The sequence below is a fragment of the Mus caroli genome, unplaced genomic scaffold, assembly GCF_978045245.1.
Source record: "Mus caroli unplaced genomic scaffold, Mus_caroli_1 scaffold_17, whole genome shotgun sequence".
Classification (NCBI taxonomy): Eukaryota; Metazoa; Chordata; class Mammalia; order Rodentia; family Muridae; genus Mus; species Mus caroli.
Genome location: NW_028227272.1, coordinates 1,406,302 through 1,421,826, shown reverse-complemented (window position 1 = coordinate 1,421,826; position 15,525 = coordinate 1,406,302). Strand labels below are relative to the sequence as shown.

General features: G+C 46.6%; 1 protein-coding gene across 8 annotated transcripts in view; it reads right to left on the bottom strand.

Moving 5' to 3' along the window:
* Mgrn1 (mahogunin ring finger 1) overlaps positions 1–12,703 on the bottom strand; it is a 52,618-nt gene extending 39,915 nt beyond the window's left edge. For all 8 annotated transcript variants that reach the window (XM_021184399.2, XM_021184395.2, XM_021184401.2 and 5 more), the window contains exon 1: positions 12,470–12,703. In XM_021184399.2, the coding sequence (XP_021040058.1) occupies positions 12,470–12,557 (88 nt within the window). In that variant the 5' untranslated portion in view covers positions 12,558–12,703. The remainder of the gene's footprint in view (positions 1–12,469) is intronic.
* Between the last annotated feature and the right edge of the window lie 2,822 nt (positions 12,704–15,525).

Below are 15,525 nucleotides of genomic sequence, written 5' to 3'. Positions count from 1 at the left end.
TCTACAGAGTGAGGTTCCAGGATAACCAGAGCTACGCAGAGAAACCTGTCTGGGGGTGGGAGGAAACCTTAATTTTTATTTATTTATTTTTTATTTTTTATTTTATATATATATATATATATATATATTTTTTTTTTTTTTTTTTTTGGTTTTTCAAGACAGGGTTTCTCTGTATAGCCCTGGCTGTCCTGGAACTCACTTTGTAGACCAGGCTGGCCTCGAACTCAGAAATCCGCCTGCCTCTGCCTCCCAAGTGCTGGGATTAAAGGCGTGCGCCACCACGCCCGGCTAGGACAGATTCTTGAGCACCATCCACTCAGAGACAAGGAAGGAAAGGAAAGACCTGCAGGGAGCTAAGGACAAAGATCTGGAAGGATCCGCAGGAAACCTGTTGACAAACCTCAGAGGAAGTCAAAGGAACATGGAGGTGTGAGACAGAAAGAACCCCATGTGTTTTGCAAAGCCAACTGCACTGCTGATTCTCAGCCACTCTCTCATGGTTTATCTAACTTATCAGAGAGAGTCTGGGCTTAGATAAGAGGCTCCTCCTGGTCTAGACCCATGGTCCTCAATCTTCCGAACCTGGCAACACAGGTCTCCATGTTATGGTGACCACAAACATAAAAGTATTTTTGTAGCTACTTCAAAACTGTAATGTCAATATTTAATCTGCAGGATACCTAATATTTGGACCCCTGTAAAGGAACATTCAACACACAAAGAGATTAAGACCCACTGATTGAGAACTGCTGGTCTAAACCCTTAAGCGTTTGCATCAAACCAATAAGCCCCTTGATCAGACTGGGTTGAAGGTCCCTTGCTCAGAAAGGCCTTTCCAGAACCCTCAACATTCCATATTTTCTCCTGAGCATGAGGACAGAGGCCCTGCACCTGGGGGGTAGGGTGCTCTCACCTTCATTTACTCTAGACCTACATGTCCCAGGAATGTGGGCTCCTGATTCACAGGGGCCAACCAGTTTAATTCCCTCTTCCTTATATTCCAGGCACCCCCCAGTGCAACAAATATCACTGTGCCTGGCCCTATGCACCCCCTCCCACCCATTTACTTTGCCCTCCTCCTGCCCAACAGACTGTGCCTGCTTAGGACTCCCAAGTGAGGTCAACCTCAACCACCTAGAGGCTGCTCACTGTCAAGGCACAACTGTCCTGCACAACTCGGAATCTCAGCACGATGGCCTATGCCGTTAGCAGTTAGAGGCCAGCACACACCAAATGAGGGAAGGCAGAGGGTGCTGTGTCCAATGTTGATTACAGAGGAAACTGAGCACACAGGGAGGTTGTACACTCAGGTCATACAGTGATGCAATGCCCTTCCTAGCCACCTGTGCCCTTGTCCTTCAACCACACCAAGCAAAATGCTGTGACAAAGCCACTTGGTGTACATATCCTAAGAAACAGAGCAACTCCTCAGGAACATGAGGGAATGTAAGCTTGCTAGGTTTCCATCATTACCTCACTCTAAGGAAGGAGCAAGAATGGCAGAAAGAAGGTGGCTGCCATGCATAAGAAATTACACTGGGGCTGGTGAGATGGCTCAGTGGGTAAGAGCACCCGACTGCTCTTCCGAAGGTCCAGAGTTCAAATCCCAGCAACCACATGGTGGCTCACAACCATCCGTAACGAGATCTGGCACCCTCTTCTGGAGTGTCTGAAGACAGCTACAGTGTACTTACATATAATAAATAAATAAATCTTTAAAAAAAAAAAAAAAAAGAAATTACACTGACTGTGCCAGTGTGCTGACTGACACACTGCCCCTAAACCCAGCTCTATGATGCAACTGGGGCAACCTGCAAGATCAAAACATCATAGGTCCTAAAGAATGCTGCTCTCAGGAATGCTCCCCAGGTCCCAGACTTCCTGACAAGTGGGAGGCAGTGAAGGCAGCTGCCCCACTGCTTGCCCAGTCATCTGTTCTCTGAACCCTGGACTGTGCCTATCTATACACGTGCACAAACCAGCACTTCTCTCTGCTCCACATGGAACTTCCCAGTCTCTAGGGTTCACACTCTTATGTAACCTGGCACAGGATGGGGTACTGACTGGGCTGGTGCCACAAGGGAAGTCACCCCTAGCTGGAATCTTGGCTCATCTGCAAACTAGAGATAACAGGCCCAGCTAGTAGCACCTTGCCTCACTCAGGACACCCCGAGGACTAGCAAGTGAAGATACTTGTGGCAATGTTTCCCAGCCTGTTTGCTGGATGGACTGCCTGTAGCTCCCCACTCCCAGCATGGAGGAGGGAAAATAATGGTAAATCAAGCTAAGCTAGGCACAGGAGTGATTAAGAAAGATTCTAATTTTAGCTGCTGTGTCTCCACAAGCTTAGCCTAGATAGCTCTTATCTGGTGAAAGTTTCCATCACATGCAGGGTGGCCCCAACTGCTGGGCACTGGAGGAGGCTGAGAGCACAGCATATGCTGGGGTAGCTGGCAAATGGGATGATTCTACAGTTTTCAATGCAAAGGTCGGTAGGATAATACATCAAGAGTATGAAGGTAAACCATCAACGTCCCCAAGTAACAAAACAAGCCAGAAGCAAGTGTCAGGTCCCAAAGAAACTCAGAACAGATGATTCTCACCCTCCCCTCCCACCCTAAAAAACTCTTTAGGACCTAAGCTCTGTTTGCCTTTCCCCAGCTTCTGACTCCTGTAGAACCAAGCTATTTGGTCTGGTTTTCTAGGTCCTCTGTTCTGGCTTCTGATCTTCTCTCCTTTCTCTCTCTCTCTCTCTCCCCTTTCAGTTCAGTCTAGATCTTTCCAGATGCTTCTGGCTGAATTTTCCTTATATGTACAGTAAAAACCTCCTCAATCATGCCTCTATCAGTCATGTTTTCATTTTCAATTATCTGGTACCAAAACCAAGGAAAGGGATGTTTGAGCCTCCCTCCACCCTCTTTGTCTAATTGGTGTTTCTCTGGCTCCTGGAGCCTGAACATCTATCTCTCCACCACTCTGGCTTCTACACCTTTTACACATGGGTATCTCTCTACTAAGACACTCCAGGATAGAAATTAGAGCCTGGTTTCCACGCAGGCCCAAAAAGAAGCAGAAACTTAAGAGACAACGGCAGCATCTCACCCCACAGCAGTTTGTTTGTACAGACTGAGTCGAGCCAGGTCCCTACTGACCTCTAAGTAATGTACTCTCAGTCTTTTTTGTTTGTTTGCTTGTTTTTGTTTTTTCGAGACTGTCCTGGAACTCACTTTGTAGACCAGGCTGGCCTCGAACTCAGAAATCCGCCTGCCTCTACCTCCTGAGTGCTGGGATTAAAGGCGTGTGCTACCACGCCCTGCTTTACTCTCAGTCTTAACTACCTTAGTAAGAGAGGTGAGCAGAGCCTTTTAGGCAAGAGCAGAATTCACCACTGGGAAAAGGTCCCTTTTCTATTTATTTGAGATAGAAGCCAGCAACCACATGATGGCTCACAACCATCTGTAATGACATTTGACACCCTCTGCTGGTGTGTCTGAAGACAGCTACAGTGTACTTACATATAAATAATAAATAAATATTTTTTAAAAAGGGGGCTGGTGAGATGGCTCAGTGGATAAGAGCACCCGACTGCTCTTCCAAAGGTCCGGAGTTCAAATCCCAGCAACCACATGGTGGCTCACAACCATCCGTAACAAGATCTGACGCCCTCTTCTGGAGTGTCTGAAGACAGCTACAGTGTACTTACATATAATAAATAAATAAGTCTTAAAAAAAAAGAGATAGAAGTCTCAATATGTTGTCCAAGTTGATCTCATATTTATGGGCTCAAACCTCCTGCTCAGCCACTCAAGGAGCTAGGTTACACTTTGCTTGTGTACTTTTGTGGGTGGGTGGGAATGGAACCAAGGCCTCATACAAGAGCCTCCCACTGGACTACATACGTCCCACACAACAGGGCAGAGTTCTTGGCTTCTGCCTCTTACAGAGGCCTCAACCCCATCTAAGACAAGGTGGATTTGGCTCTGCCACATACCTGAGGAAAGAAGAACGCCTTCTCTGGGTAAATGGAGACAGGGAAAGAGAGCATGGTTACTCATACCATGGAGGGCTTCTCAGCCACAGAGATGAATGGAACTCACACACCACCAGAAAGAAGATGGCCCCTAACCCCTTCTCCACTAGTTCTTTTTTTGAGTGACCTGGTATGTTGTGGTTTCTTAGGGCAAGGGAGTCAGCTCCACATGCCAGTCACTTAAGTGTGTGCTTAGTGACTTCACACCTGCTTTGGCCCTTGGCTGTGTGAGGAAATGAGCAAGGGCTGTGCCTCTGCAGCAACAGGAGTGAGACAGGGCTTGATGAGCAAGCTGTTAGACTCTGAGTAGGCAGGTCCTGAACTCAGGACATTCTCACAGCTGCTGTCACCACGTGGACCTAAGGACTGGGGTTCCACAGAAGCCAGAAGGGAAACCTGTGATAAAACCAGATCCCTGTGTCCCAAAGACCCCACACTTCCCATTTAAGCATAAAAGTTCCCAGAGCTGGGCTCCCTTCAGCCCAGTTCCTGTCTGATTCACTTCCTAAAAGGAAGGGCGAGTGGGCATCCCCAGAGACACACACAGGACTGTTATGTCACCCTACTCTCTTCACCCACAGCAGAAAGGGTGCACCGCAGGAGAACTCTTCAGAAAGTTCACAGCTCTACAAACCTGACCTGGTCACTTTGTATACAAAATGCCAAATCAGAGGGAACCTACCGAAAAGAGCTGCAGTGCCTAAGGCTGGTGTGTTCTGGCTACCAAGTCCCTTACAAGCAGGCTGTACTGGTTAGTTTTATGTCAACCTGACACAAACAAAAGACATCTAAGAGGGGGAAACCTCAATTAAGAAAATAACTTCACAAGATTAGGCTGTAGGCAAGTCTATACGGCATTTTCTTAATTAGTGACTTATAGGGGAAGGCCTAGCCCATTGTGGGTGGTACCATTCCTGGGATTGTTTTCCTGGGTTCTATAAGAAAGCAGGCTGAGGGGCTGGGGAGATGGCTCAGTGGGTAAGAGCACCTGACTGCTCTTCCAAAGGTCCGGAGTTCAAATCCCAGCAGCCACATGGTGGCTCACAACCATCCTTAACGAGATCTGACTCCCTCTTCTGGAGTGTCTGAAGACAGCTACAGTGTACTTACATATAAATAAATAAATCTTAAAAAAAAAAAAAGAAAAGAAAAAAGAAAGAAAAGAAAGCAGGCTGAGCAAGCCAGTAAGCAGCACCCCTCCACTGCCTCTGCATCAGCCCCTGCCTTCAGGGTCTGGCCCTGTGTGAGTTCCTGTCCTGTCCCACTTCAATGTCAGGCTATGGAAGTGTAAACCAAATACACTCTTTCCTCCTCATCTTGCTTTTGGTCATGTGTTTGAACATAGCAACACTAACTGTAAGACACAGGCCACAGGGGAAAGACAGCGTAACCAGGCCTGGGAGTCAAGGGATCCTGCCACGTGACACTGACTGAATCACTTCCACTTCTGGGCCTCAGTGTCCTCAGGCAATGTGACCATGTGACAGTGACATTATTCCCCAAGCTGCAAACATTGTATGGTTACTGAAGTATGTAATTGTGATTAGTATTTTCATTACAATTAACTTGTAAGTAAAGGGGCTTTTTATCATCCCTGGACCAGAGAAGCAAATATCACTTACTTTTAAAGTTATCTTTTTTTTTTTTTTTAAAAAGGACAAATTGTTAAGATTTTCAGGGGGTGGGAAAGAAAACAGGGTCTTACCAAGTAACTCAGGCTACCATGAAACTCACTCTGTAACCCAGGCTGACCCCAAACTTGTGAGAACCCTCCTGCCTCAGCCTCCAGAGTACTAGAATTACAGCCATGGATCATCATACCTGGTCCCTGCTGAGAAGACTTAAAGATTTAAATAGATGTAGAGCCAGACATAGCAGAACATGTCTATAATCTTGGAAAGCTAAGGCAGGAGGATAATGAATTTGAGCCCAACCTGTGTTACAGGGTCTATCTCAGGGATAGAATACACATACATTACAGAAGAGCTAGATTCATCATGTCCATGGGTAAGCAATCAGTGTAGAGATAGCAGTTTTCCCTAAACTGATGCATAGTCCCTACCCAAATCCAAATGGGTTTTTGTTTGTTTTTGTAGAAACTGACAAGCTATAAAATTTCTATGGACAAATGTAAAAGTAACTTTGATTCTCCTGTTGTAGTTGTCTCTGCAGCTTCCTGCCTCAGTCTGCTGACCTAGTCCCGGAAGCTTCTAGCCTAGAATGTTTCCAACCTCTGAGACTTGCTGCTGAATAAATATGCTCACCCTTTCTAGTTCTTTCTGAGCTCTGGCCAGTTCAACTCAGCTGTTCTGGCTCAAAACTCCTCTCCATGCTAACTAATTCAATCTGGCTTCTCTCGGCGTCTCCTGAATTGCTAAAGTTGGCCACAAACTGACTTTGGCAATATGTTCTAATTTTCTGGCTCCTTCTCATTCTCTGGCCCGTTCTTTATTTACCTGTGTCTAGCTTATTCGCTTTCTGCAACCTCTCTCTGCACAACTATCACGGTAAAAACTGCCTTCTGCCTCTATGCACTGCTATCTCTTAAGTAGCTTTCCTTTCCTCTCTCTTCTTGTGAGAGTTGGGCATATCCTGGTCTGTCCAATCTTTCTCTGATTCCTCACTTTGCCTGTCACTCAATTAGACATGACTTTCAGACATGGGTGCTTCCTCTACACACTAACTTTACCTTCATCCCTTGGGATAAAAGGTGTGCACTAAGGGTAAGTCTAGCCAGAAGGATTAAAAGTGTCTGAGACACACCACAACTAGAAACAGGCTCTTTTCAGTAAATAACACAATCCTGGGATTCACAATGTGATCAAATACCCTGCAACAGGCATAAAAAGGATCCCAAGTAATTTTAAGAAAGAACTACAATAGAGAACCTGTGCTCTTATCCAGCCTCTATTAGTCAGTCACATGCTGTTGGTACTGTTAGGTAGACCAGGCTTTCCCAGCCTTAGCATGTAGGGCTCACTGGACCCTCCAAATTCTGTTTTGAGGAGTGCCCTGTGAGTGTATCCATTAGATAAATAACACATACACACCCTGAGCCTTGACAAACTATCTCTAGGCACTGACAAATACAAGCCCCAGGAAGTGTAGGGGCATGGGGGTGGGAGGACAAATTTGTCTTAGTTGAGAAACACTGGGAAAGAGTTACAAAGCAAAGGGAAAGAATCCCATCCAGAAATAAATCCCTTCACATTTATGGCTAGCTGAGTTTTAAGAAAGATAACAAAAGCACTTTGAAGGAAAGAGGGTGGGTGGGTTTTATCTGAAATGCAATGGCAACACAGCTCAACTTGCCACCATGTTTGATGACCTGAGTTTAATCCCCAGGACCTACACAGTGTAAGTAAAGAACCAACAGCAACATGTTATTCTTTGATGTCACACTTGAACTACAAAAAATAGGAGAAGACCGGAAAATGGCCCAGGGTCAAGGGTTTGCATGGCACATGTGAAGACCAACACATGGATCCCAGCACCCACATAAATGCTGGGTGAGTGTAGTGACCCACCTGCATTTCCAACCTCAGAAGGTTTAGGGTAGGTCAGAGCAAACTGAATAGCTAAAATAGTCAAATCTGGCCAGCTCTGGGTTCAAGTGAGAGCTCCTGCCTCAACCAGTATACAAGGCAGAGAGCAAACGAGGAAGGGATGATGGGAAAGGAGCCTCCACACACATTTATAAGCACATAGACTGCCACGCACCAATCCCCACCACCAACCCCCAAAAGAGAGAATCTGTGAGCTTAGGCTAGGCAAAGAGATCTTAATTATTACTCCAAAAGGGATTAGTATTCACATTAAAAACTGTTAAACTAGCGGGGCATGGTGGCGCACGCCTTTAATCCCAGCACTCGGGAGGCAGAGGCAGGCAGATTTCTGAGTTCGAGGCTAGCCTGGTCTACAAAGTGAGTTCCAGGACAGCCAGGGCTACACAGAGAAATCCTATCTCGAAAAACCAAAAAAAAAAAAAAAAAAAAAAAAAAAAAAAAAAAAAAAAAAGCCTGTTAAACTGGGCCAAATGAGGTGGGTCCTATCTGTCATCCCAGCATCAGGAAAGCTGAAGCAAGAGGATGTTCATGAGAGAGGCCTCAAGGGTAACACATTTCGTTTCAAGCCAGATGGTCTCCAGAGCAACTCTGTTGGAAATCAGAAATAAAATTCCAAACCAAAGAGCTCGAGAGCTAGTCCAGCAGTTGGTAGCCCTTGCTGCTCTTCCAAAGGACCACAGAGTGGCTCACGACAATCTCTAACTCCAGTTCCAAAAGGTCAGACGCGTTCTGACTTCAAAGGGTGCCAGGACACTCATGTGGTTTACACACACATGTAAGCAAAACACTTATTCACATAAACAAATCAGTTTAAAACACTTTTTTAAGTATTTAAGAGCTGGCTGCTCTTCTAGAAGACTTTCAGGGAATCTGCCACCCTCTCCTGGCCTCCACAGGCACCAGACAGACATGTGGTACACAGACATGCATGTAGACAAAACACACATAAATATAAAATTAAATTAATCCCAGAACCTAGGAAGCAAAGGCAGGCAGGTCTCCGAGAGTTTCAAAGCCAGCCTGGTCTACACAGACTTCGAGGCCAGTGAAGAGGACATAGTTGTAGGTGGCATAGACATCTTTGTGCTACAGATATACACTAGGGAACCCGGAATGTTAAGCATCTCAATGTTCCTTTGAATATCCCCACTTCAAAGGAAGGGATCCCAGAAACTGAGAGACTGAGAAGCTAGATCCTGAGTCCTAGTGAGCATGGGCTACACGGCATATTCCAAGCTAACCTGGCGAGTGTAGTCTCCAAATAATAAAAGCATTAAGTGAAAGAAGCCAGCCACACATACAACAGCTCTAGATTGTATGATTCCATTTATGTGAAATATCCAGAAAAGAAAAATTGCAAAGACAGACAGCTGAACACTGATCATGCTACTAGCACTGACTCCAAACCATACAAAGTAACTTCGGGGAGAGAAGGATCAGTGGTTGCACAAGTCTACCACTTACTAAAACTCCCCTTGTGTTTATAACAGGTCAGCGACATGGTGCACAAATTATACATCTACAAAGCTGTGAAGTGTAAAATAAATGGGATGAAAGCAAAGCAGGTATTATTGAAGTCAAGTTTTCATTGTTGACAGCACATGATAAAACTCCTTAAGGAAGAAAACTGGACAGCATGAGATGCTCAACATTACTTGGGAGAACTGGAGAGATAGTGGTTAAAGGCATCTGCTTTTACAGAGGACCCAGGTTTAATTCCTAGCACCACATGGTGGTTCCCTCTAGTTCCAAGAGATCAAATACTCTCTTCTTGCCTATATGGGCACCAAGCATTCATATAGTGCACACACACACACACAGACAAAACATTCACATGTAAAATAAAAAATGAATGCATCTAATAAAAATTTGTTTAAAAAAATTGCTTGGAGGGGCTGGTGAGATGGCTCAGTGGGTAAGAGCACCCGACTGCTCTTCCAAAGGTCCGGAGTTCAAATCCCAGCAACCACATGGTGGCTCACAACCGTCCGTAATGAGATCTGACTCCCTCTTCTGGAGTGTCTGAAGACAGCTACAGTGTACTTACATATAATAAATAAATAAATCTTTAAAAAAAAATTGCGTGGACTCTAACAATGGCTCAGCGGTTATGAGTACTTCTTGCTCTTGTAACTGACCCAACTTCAGTTCCTGGTACTGACATGGCAAATACCAACTGTCTGTCCAAAGGATCCGATGCCCTCCCACAGGTACTGCATGCACAGGACGTGTGGATACAACAGAAAATAAAAACAACACTTTTTTTTTTTTTTAACATAGGATCTCTCACTATGCAGCCCTGTAGACTAGGCTGGCCTAGAACTCACAGAGATCCTCCTATCTCTGCCTCCCAAGAGCTAGGACTAAAGATGTCCACCATCTAAATAAAAGTAGCTTTAAAGAAAACAACAGGGCTGGTGAGATGGCTCAGTGGGTAAGAGCACCCGACTGCTCTTCCGAAGGTCCAGAGTTCAAATCCCATCAACCACATGGTGGCTCACAACCATCCGTAACGAGATCCAATGCCCTCTTCTGATGTGTCTGAAGACAGCAACAATGTACTCACACTACATAAAATAAATAAATCTTTAAAAAAAAAAAAAGAAAAGAAAACAACAAAAATTAGCACACTTTTCCTTGAAATTCAAATAAAGAAAACCGGCAGAAGGCTGAAAATACAATTCTGTACAGATGAACAGTTCATGGGAGCACCCTTCAAGTGCTCCTCACCTTTCTCTCATCCCTTTCCTGCACAAAGACCTTAAGGACCCCATGGTGAGTGAAAGACTAGGACAGCAGAACAAGGAAGAGACACATTGTTTATATGGTTACCCAGGAGGGTATGAAGCAGAGTAGCATTCTCTAGGTGAGATCGTCAGCGCCAAACACATGCGTCATCTTTGCACTGGGCAGGCCCAGAACTCAGCAATGTATGAATGGCAGCCCAGGTTACTGTGCCAGTAACCCCATCCAGGTTAGAGGAACGTCTGAACAACTGGAAATGCCTACTTCTGTGGATTTGTAGTGTGTGCACAGGCCATACATTGTTGTTTTATGCAACTGCCTAAGTGAAGGGGCATTAATAGCACTCAGGTGCCAGGTGAGGGAAGCTTTCCAGTATCTGCCACACCACTGCCACATACAGGCAGGGTCTGGGCCAATCATCTAGCTACCTTTGAAGCAGTTATAGTGGCCATCATTTACAGAAAAATTCTTATGTGCCTGGCGTAGTTCTAAGCACCCTTCTCAGAGAAGAGGAAACTGAGATGCAAATAAGCAAACGTAATCAAGGTCACTCAGCAGAAGACAAACAAGGAGAATCTCAGTGGAGGTTAACAACAACTGTTGTCTCAGATGTGCACACACCAGTTCTTCAAGCCGCCAAAGGAACCTCTGGAGCTGCAGCCTGTACTAGCGATGCACACAGGCAAGGAGGTCTCCTACACTGACATGTGATTCCATCCCATTCACTGAAAAGTGTCACTAAATAGTGCCAGTTTCCTGTTCTTTCATCCTGGGAGTTCCCAAATCTTTACACTAACAGAATACTATCTCAAACTTGACTGGGCATCAAACACACCAAAGAAAATTAGCTTAATATGCAGATCCCTAGGGCAAAGCAAGTCTAGAGGCACAGCCCGAAACGTTTAATAAGCTGTCCAACTAATGGGAGCAACTCTTCTCAACCGCACAGGAAATCTGGCCAGCTTGGTCTGAAAACACCTCAGGACCAAACATCACACTCAACACTTAGAAGACTGGATCTAAAGGCCCAGTGTTCTACCCCGCCAAGAAATTGTGTAGAAGTAAATGTAGCTGACAAGGCACCAGGCGTTGCTGCGTGTAGCAGGACACACCTGAAGTCTCAGCACCAGAAGCCTAAGGCTGGAGAACTGAGTACCAGGCCAGCCAGAGCTATATAACAGGGCTTTTGTCTTAGAAAAAGGCCTGGTCTAAGAATGTGACTAAGTTAATATAATGCTTGACTACCATGCACAGTGTGCTGAGTTTAAGTCTCCAGCACCTCATAAAACTGGGCAAAGTGGTACACATTTCAAATCTCAACCCTGGGAGGGTAGAGGTAGGAGGACCAATGTTTGCTCAATGTCACTCTCATAAGGAGTTTGAGCCATGTTGGGCTACATGACATACTGTCCTTATTTTAAACAGAGAGACAGAGAGAGAGAGAGAGAGAGAGAGAGAGAGAGAGAGAGAGAGAGAGAGCAAAGACACTGAGACAGAGACAGACAGGCAGAGACTATGAATGAGAATAGGAGCAAGTCTCCTCTGGGATCCCACACCTGCTGCTGGTTCCAACTCTGCCCCCATCCAGCTCCCATAATCTACCAGTAAGTCTGCCCTGAATGAGAGGGAAAGGTCAGTAGTTCTCTCTAACCATTCAAACCATTATCCTGTCCTCCAATGGAACCCAGCACCTCCCTATCGATCATCTCCCTAGGTCAAACACCAGTGTCCCTCACTCGCACGGGAAGAGGAAAGCCTGGGTCCAAATCCTAATGAGTTGTTACAATCCAGGTCTGGTCATCATGCCTCCAAAGCCGGCGACCGGGTGGTGAGGCAGTCCTCACTATCAATGCAGTCTGATCCCAGAGATGCCAAGCATCGGTGCATACACAGGCTGTGCAAAGTGAGTGGCCCAAGGTCACCAGTTAAAGAGGCCGCGCAAGGTGAGTGTGGCCAGCAGGGCTAGCCAGGGCCGCAGCCACGCCTCAAACTCCACAGGTACCGGCAAGGGGCACAGAAGGAGGGTCCGCGGCAGGGCAGGGCGCTCGCGCGTCTGATCCCCGGGCCTCCTGGAGTCCCCAGTCCCCGTTCCAGCCCCCTTCCGCGGTCCGCGTCCTCGGAAGCTCACCGGACTTCGGAGGGTAGCGATAGGCCGAGTTGGCCTGTATGTCGATGTCCTCTACGCCCGCGATGCGGCGACTCAGGATGGAGCCCATGGTGCGCGTTTCTACCGGCCAGCCGGAGAGGAGGGGGTGACGGCTGCGGCGTCCTCACACGGACATGGCCCAGAACAGGCCGCACCGACGCGTACCCACCGCCGCCGCCGCCGCGGCACCTCTCCACAGCCCCCGCCCCCGGCCGCCCTGGCCTAGGCCCGGCGCCCCGCCCCCGCCCCCGCCCCGCAGTTCCAGGGGAAATGGAGTCCAGGCCAGGCCGCCAATGCGCCTGCGTACTACGCTTCCCAGGCTTGCCATCACCACCACCACCACCACCACCACCACCACCCCTCACGTGAGTAGCCACAGTGGGACGAACCAAGAGGCCCAGGCTAAGGGGGTTATCTCCTTCAGACGACGCTAACCTCGGCGGCCCGGCTGGATACTGAAACCGGAATGCCTCAGTCCCTTCATCTTCTTTCTACATTTAGACACCCTCAGAAGTTCGAGCGTCTCCCATGTGAACCAAGTCTGAAAATGTCGACAATTTTACAGCAGCTCTCCCCCACTTCCCGACGTTCTTCTTCCATCCTCAGCCTCAAAGGGAATACCTTTAACCAGAGGACCAAGCCTTGGAGCCTTGGTCAAGAAATCAAAACATTAAAAAAAAAAAAAAAAAAACCGAGCGTGGTGGCACTCGCCTTTAATCCCAGCACTCAGGAGGCAGAGGCAGGCGGATTTCTGAGTTCGAGGGCAGCCTGGTCTACAGAGTGAGTTCCAGGACAGCCAGGGCTACACAGAGAAACATTTACAATGGACACGGAATTTTCAGAAGACAGATTTCTCCCCCTTTGACACATAGGGAAACTGAGGCACAAAGCAGGGCAGACTGCAAGTAATATGCTAAAAGCAAGTTCAGAAAAATCAGGATACCGATTGCAACATTATTTACAAGCTATGCCCTGGCTTCTCACACACACACACACACACACACACGCGCGCGCGCGCGCGCGCACTCACTGCTTTGAGGATGCCAGGGTATGTTTTTATGATTCTCAGAGGAGTTGAGTTTCTTAGAAGTGCCTCCCATCTTGAACCTGCTGTTCCAGGAAAGAAGCTAGGGAGACCAGCAGGTAGTGAAGTATCAGGTGGTGACTTCACCATAGTTCAAACTATACTACACCTGAATGCAAAGTCCTCGGAGATCCTCCACTGTACCTTGTAGATAAGGTGACATGCATAGGCCTTAAGTGAAGACCTCAAGTGAGCAAGAAAATACCCTCGAGCGGTGGGTGCGGCCTGGTCTGGGCCATGTCTGTCGTCACCCCCACATAAACACACAGCAAATAAATATAAAACAAAATAGAAAATAAGTTGGAGCGTTGATCCTATTTTCTTGATTTTGGATGCCATGTGACTAGTTGCTTCAGCTCCCACCACCTTGAGTACTCTGCCACAGCAGACCATATCCTGCAACTGTGAGGTGGGACAAACTTTTCCTACCTTAAATATGTTGAACTCTTTGATCAATGAGCTTAAGACATCTGAACCTGGTATAGTCTTTTTTTTTTTTTTTTTAAGATTTATTTATTTATTATATGTAAGTACATTGTAGCTGTCTTCAGACACTCCAGAAGAGGGAGCCAGATCTCATTACAGATGGTTGTGAGCCACCATGTGGTTGCTGGGATTTGAACTCCGGACCTTTGGAAGAGCAGTCGGGTGCTCTTACCCACTGAGCCATCTCACCAGCCCGGTATAGTCTTTAAAAATCAAAAAAGAAAAGTTCTCCCTGTGAAATCCTAACACTCTTATGCATATTTCATGGTATATATGCTACATGAATGTTTTAACACACACACACACACACACACACACACACACACGCAAAAGTGCTCTGAATTCAGTCTTCTGCCTTCCCTGATCATACAGAGGGAAAGTCCTGAGGGCTTTGATTGTCTCAAGAAAATGGAGAACCTGGGCACAGCAGGTATTTTACCAAGCAGAAGTATCACTAAACATTGTTCTTAAAGAGTTTGAATTCAGGAGTTCCAAACCCCTCTAGCAATATCCTCTGTGTTTGTCCACTATCAACATTTGAATGGATTAATTTTATTCAACAAATATTTATTGTGCAGCTACTATGTGACAGATGATGAGTAAGTCAACGGAGATCAACTAGCAGAAGAGAGGGGCCTGCAGACCAGCAGCAGCAGCAGCAGCACACTTCCATTGACTAGCCCTGTGAATGGGGATATTTCTCAACTTACCTGAACCTCAGGTAAGGGAAGGCTGGAAATTCCCTATTCTCTCTCACATTCTCTTCTGGCCCTGTTCCCAGGGCACATCCCAGACTGCTAAAAAAATCCAAAGTCCACCCTCCAGCCAAGCAAATAGTGGCTGAAAACAACGTTGTTTTCAAAAACAAGCTAGCTGGGGTAACTCATCACCTGGCAGGGTGACCTTCCCTTCTGTCAGCTCTTTCTGTTCTGCCAGTGCAAGGCCTGCATGCAGTGGCTCTCTCTGGGCTGAGCAAGCCACTGAGGTGACTAGATAAGGTAGAAGGGTGTGCCTGTCTGTGATCCTACATCCATGAACAAAAGATCCCCCGAGCCAATACTCAGCTTCCTTTGCCATAAAGATACAGCTGGCTCACTGGGTGCCTGGTCTTTTCTTTAGCTCCAAATGTTACAAGTATAAGGAAATCCACCATCAGCTTGCTTAATATAAAAATGGGAATGACACTCCCTACAGTGGCTAAAGCAGGATTCGAGAAGAGATGCATGCCAAGTCTTGTACACAGAGTACCAGGCCTTTTGCTAGGTCTGTCATGCCCATCCCACACTGCACAGTGAGGAGAGTTCCCACACAAGAGTGGAACTTCGAAGAAACAGCAGTCAAAAATGCCATCCAGGTCTGTCTGGCTACAACCTACCCACCTTCCTTCAGACTTTGTTACAGTCTCCAAGGCAACAGTGAAATCAGAGCGGCCTTTTACTGTGATCTCCTTGTGTGTGGTTTTGCCCTT